Genomic DNA, 5,134 nt, shown 5'->3' with positions numbered 1-5,134 from the left:
AAGTTGGTGTAGCTTTTGTGCAGGTTAGTTGGCTGATTCACACCTATCCTTTTGGGTTAGTTTAGTTGGAGGGTGGCTGACTATAGGTAACCATGGGCAAGATGGACCTTATTTGAGCCTAGATCTATTGGGCTGAACTGCTATCTGTAATGCTATATTTATGGCCTCTATTGGCTGCTCTATTTGCTACCATTCATGCTTTCATCTTTGTATTGAATCCATTTCTATCATTTCTTGGATTCATTGGCTTTGTTTCCATGAGTTGGTGCCTACTGTGGGTTCTGATCTGGCCTATGATGCAAAGTGTGAAGAAAACAATGAGGTGGTTGCACAGCTATCTGCTCTTGTTATTATTTTTCATGGGTTCTTGTTGCTGGTTTTCATGACTGTCATCAAAGCCATCTGAACCATCCATTCTCTAGCAACATCACTGGGCGAATGGCAGAGAATGGATGGCCAGATGGGTTCCATGGCAGCCTTGATGTTGGGTTCCTACTTCTTTCCAGTCTAAAACTTGTTGTTTTTCTGGTGTTTCTTGATACATGTGACATGAATTTCATGAATTACAACACCAAATTCTACAGCCGAGGCCACACTTTTATCTAGCCTGTGATGTCAACATTTTGAGTTGATCAAGATGAACCACCTCATCGGTGTGGCATTTAGGATCATGGGTTGTTTCTCAATGCCGCACTCATCGCTTGTTTCATGTTTTACATTTGACTGAGGCTAATTATACTTATGATTTCATAGCAAATGGCCCCTTGCTATGTGGTTTTCAATGGGAAGTGAAAGGATCTAAACAATGCCTAGAGGGAGGGTGAATAGGCGTATCTAAAAATTTCTACACAAACTCAAAGTCAATAGTCAACAGTTCCGGCTCCTACGGGAAATTTGCTACAAGTGCTAAAATGAACTTTTGAGTGCGAGATTTCTTACAAACCCACTTCCAAGTGGTTAGGTAGACATGTAGGGTCACTCCCTTGACGCCAAAATGCTTCCACCCCGTAGATCGAGTCCAAACCCTAGAAGAAGCTTTGGGGAGGAAGAGAGACAACAAGAACTAGTATGATAGCACAAATCACAACAACAACAAGCATGCGGGACATAAGGATTTATCCCGAGGTTCGGCAACCCCACAAAGTTTTATAAATGATAGGCAATATAAACGATGAAGAATAATAGATCAAGCACAGGTGACACGAGATTTTAATGTGGAAAACCCTCCCAAGGTGGAAGGGAAAAACCACGGGCACCAGCCAGTAAATCTTCACTATATCAGGTGAGGTTACAAATGTTGGAGATTTACAACTTGGGGATACCCTAACCTGGGGGCCTTCCCGTATAGAAGTCTATTATATATCTTTTCCATAAGAGAGGTGGTCCGTATATATAGGGAGGAAAAACCCTACACCCTCGTCTATTAGCAATATAGAACTAATAGATGGTGTAGTCCCTCTTAACGCTAATGGGCCGCTTCGGTTCGACCCAAGCTTGAATTTGGATCATAGCTCAACAAACTCCACCTTGAGACAAATTCCTTCTTGTAGCAAAAAACGAACCTTCACCCTGAAACAATAAAGAAATACTTCCGGTGCCAAATAGCCTCTTGGGCTAAATAGTTATACCAACTAAGCTTGAGCAAAGCTCAAACTTAGCAACAGGAACTGGCTTTGTCAACATATCAACAAGATTATTATGTGTGCTTATCTTGCGCGACCACATCATGAACATAATGGTATTTGACATCAATGTGCTTCATTCTCTCATAGAACATCTGATCTTTAGTGAGACATATAGCACTTTGACTGTCATAAAATAAATTAATGCAAGAATCATCTCCACAATGCTCAGCAAACAAACCTTTCAACCAAACTGATTCTTTACATGCTTCAGCAATAGCCATGTATTCTGCTTCGGTGGTAGACAGGGCAACAATGGGCTACAATATTGCCCTCCAACTCACAGCACAACCACCAATAGTGAACATATAACCTATGAGAGATCTCCTCTTATCCAAATCAGCAGCAAAATCTGAATCCATATAGCCAGTGAGTCCCTTATCAGTCCTGCCAAACTTCAAACAAGCATTTGTTGTGCCACAAAGGTACCTGAAAATCCACTGAACAGCCTTCTAATGTTCTTTACCAGGATTAGCCATGTATCTACTAACCAAACTCATAGCATATGATAAATTAGGACGAGAGCAAACCATGGCATACATCAAAGAACCAACAGCACTAGAATATGGAACTCTTGACATGCACTCAAAATTCTCATCCGTACTAGCACATTGTAAAGCTGATAATTTGAAATGAGGAGCAATAGGAGTACTAACAGACTTTACATCATGTATGTTGAAACGATGAAGAACTTTCTTAATGTAACTTTGCTGATAAAGAAATAACAAACCAGAATTTTTGTCTCTTATAATTTCCATACCTAGAATGTTCTTACCAGCACCATGATCCTTCATCTCAAACTCACTACTCAACAGTTTCTTCAACATAGTGATTTCTTTCTTGCTCTTGGCAGCAATCAACATATCATCAACATATAACAGTAAATATATAGGTGACCCATCAACAAATTTAATGTACACACAGCTATCAAATTCAGACCTCTTAAAACCATGTGACATCATAAAAGAATCAAACCTTTTATACCATTGACGAGGAGATTGTTTCAAACTATATAAGGACCTCTTTAATTTGTAAACATGATCCTCCTTACCAGGTACTATGAACCCTTCTAGCTGGTCCATGTATATCTCCTCCTTGAGCTCTCCATGTAGAAACGCAGTCTTTACATCTAACTGCTCAAGCTCAAGATCTCGCATAGCAACAATACCGAAAAATGTATGAATTGAACTATGCTTTACAACTGGATAGAACACATCATTATAATCAATACCTGGAATCTGACTGAAACCTTTTGCTACTAACCTTGCCTTAAATCTTGGAGGATCACTAGGAGACAAACCCTCCTTTCTTTTGAAGATCCATTTGCAACGAACGGCCTTCTTGTGTTTAGGCAAGCGCACAACATTCCATGTGCCATTTTTCTCAAGTGACTGTATCTCTTCTTACATAGCGAAAATCCACTTCTCGCGGTCACCAGAAACAACAGCTTCAGTATATGTAGCCGGCTCATGAATGTTCTCAACCTGTTTAGCACAACTAAAAGCATAATGAACAATATCACATTCCTCAATTAAACGTGGATGAGGTCCACAACTCCTCTTTGTTCTACGTTCTGCAATAGACTAATTTTGAGGCTACAAAACAGGATGTGAGTGCTGAACAATATCATGAACATTGTTATCAACAATTTCAGTTTCCTGATCATCTACGTGCTCCACCTGCACGCTAACATGTTCCTGCTCCTCATCAGAACCAACTGGTGAAACATCTGTGGACAAGCTATCATTAAACATAATAGATTCATTAAAAACAATATTCCTGCTCATGAAAGTCTTTTTAGTTTAAGGATTCTATAACTTATATCCTTTAACTCTAGAACCATAACCAAGAAACAGACACTTAATGGCTCTAGGTTCTAGCTTTCCATTATCAACATGAGCATAAGATGTGCAACCGAAAACTCTCAACTGTGAATAATCAGCAGGCATACTAGACCATACCTCAATGGGAGTTTTCTTATTAAGTGGGATAGAAGGTGACCGGTTGATCAAGTAACAGGCGGTGTTAGCAGCCTCAGCCCAAAAACGCCTGTTCATACGACATACGAGCATTGGATAGCATGCAACGAGCCCTCGAGATGATGATTCGGTTCATGCGCTCAGCCACACCATTCCACTAAGGAGCGTACAGGATGGTGTGGTGCCTGACAATGCCTTCTTCCCTGCAGTAATCGTTAAAAGCGTCCGAACAGAATTCACCACCATTGTCAGTACGAAGCAATTTTACCTTCTTTTCAGTTTGTCTTTCTATCATAACTTTCCACTCTTTAAAAGCAGCAAAAGTATCATCTTTATTTTTCAGAAAGTAAGGCCACACTTTTCTAGAGTAATCATCAATAATGGTAAGCATGTAATGAGCACCACCATAAGAGGGCTTACAAGACGCCCCCCACAAATAAGCATGTACATAATCAAGTGTACCTTTGGTGGTATGAACAGATGCATTGAATTTTACCCTCTTGTGCTTACCAAAAACATAGTGCTCATAGAACTTTATCTTACCCATAGTGCAGCCATCCAACAGGTCTCTCTTGATCAATTCTACCATACCAAGTTCACTCATATGCCCAAGACACATATGCTAGAGATTAGTTTTACTTGGTTCATCATTAGAAACAGTAGCAGCAGTGACAAAACCATGTAAAGTACTTCCTCTAAGAATATATAACTTTGCAGAATTCATATCACCTATCATATGAATGAGAGAGCCTTTTGATACTGTCAACATAGAATTTTTATCCCGTGCCGAGGACACACGCAGCAAGCCAGAAGGGTCTACTCGATGGAGCTGTAGATCCGCCTAGCTTCAGCGCAGGGATGGTCGATCCTGCGCACTCCTCCCGAGACGTGCCAGTCAATTTGACCCTATAATTGATAAGGAGAGAAAGCTTATAAGTAATTAAGGGCGAAACTTGCCGGTACTGCCAGACAGTCCCGAATATGCGGCTCTAAGAGCCGATATGAAAGGAGATCGACTAAACAGTCGATTCCAGCATATTCATAAGAATAAATCGATTAAAGCTCATCGGGTTGTATAAGAAGAATCGGTTATCATTCAAGGTAAATGTCGTTATTTGAGCATATATTAATCAATGGCAATAAGATGTCAACAATGATTGGTTTATGATGAGCCAATGATTACAAGCAACCGAATCCCTTTTATATAAAGAAACAATTCAACACCATTTAACCATTAATAAAGATAAATCTAATGAACATGTTAGATCTCATCCATCGCTATGACCAGTGGGGCATGAGGCAGAATCATGCAGGCCGTAGAAATAATAGTAGACTCGATGACCCTAACTCATTACTAATATCAGTGGGGCATAAGGTAGAATCATGCAAGCTGTAATACAATAATAAGATCATGGGGCTAACACATCTTTCAACATATCTTTACTTCAACGGTCTCATGATACGAACTATTCG

At 40.0% G+C, this 5,134-nt stretch overlaps 1 protein-coding gene across 1 annotated transcript; it reads right to left on the bottom strand.

The window, feature by feature from the left end:
- Positions 1–1,942: 1,942 nt before the first annotated feature.
- LOC136516021 (uncharacterized) lies at positions 1,943–4,208 on the bottom strand. The gene is made up of 7 exons (XM_066509440.1): positions 4,124–4,208; positions 3,832–3,967; positions 3,287–3,422; positions 3,090–3,166; positions 2,458–2,606; positions 2,223–2,301; positions 1,943–2,111 (listed from the first exon to the last, which is right to left on the bottom strand). Exons 1-7 carry the CDS (start codon positions 4,206–4,208, stop codon positions 1,943–1,945), a joined length of 831 nt encoding a protein of 276 aa, XP_066365537.1.
- Between the last annotated feature and the right edge of the window lie 926 nt (positions 4,209–5,134).

Source organism: Miscanthus floridulus, chromosome 17, assembly GCF_019320115.1.
Source record: "Miscanthus floridulus cultivar M001 chromosome 17, ASM1932011v1, whole genome shotgun sequence".
Taxonomy (NCBI): Eukaryota; Viridiplantae; Streptophyta; class Magnoliopsida; order Poales; family Poaceae; genus Miscanthus; species Miscanthus floridulus.
The sequence above is the reverse complement of the archived record's forward strand: the minus strand, read 5'-3'. Positions and strand labels throughout refer to the sequence as shown.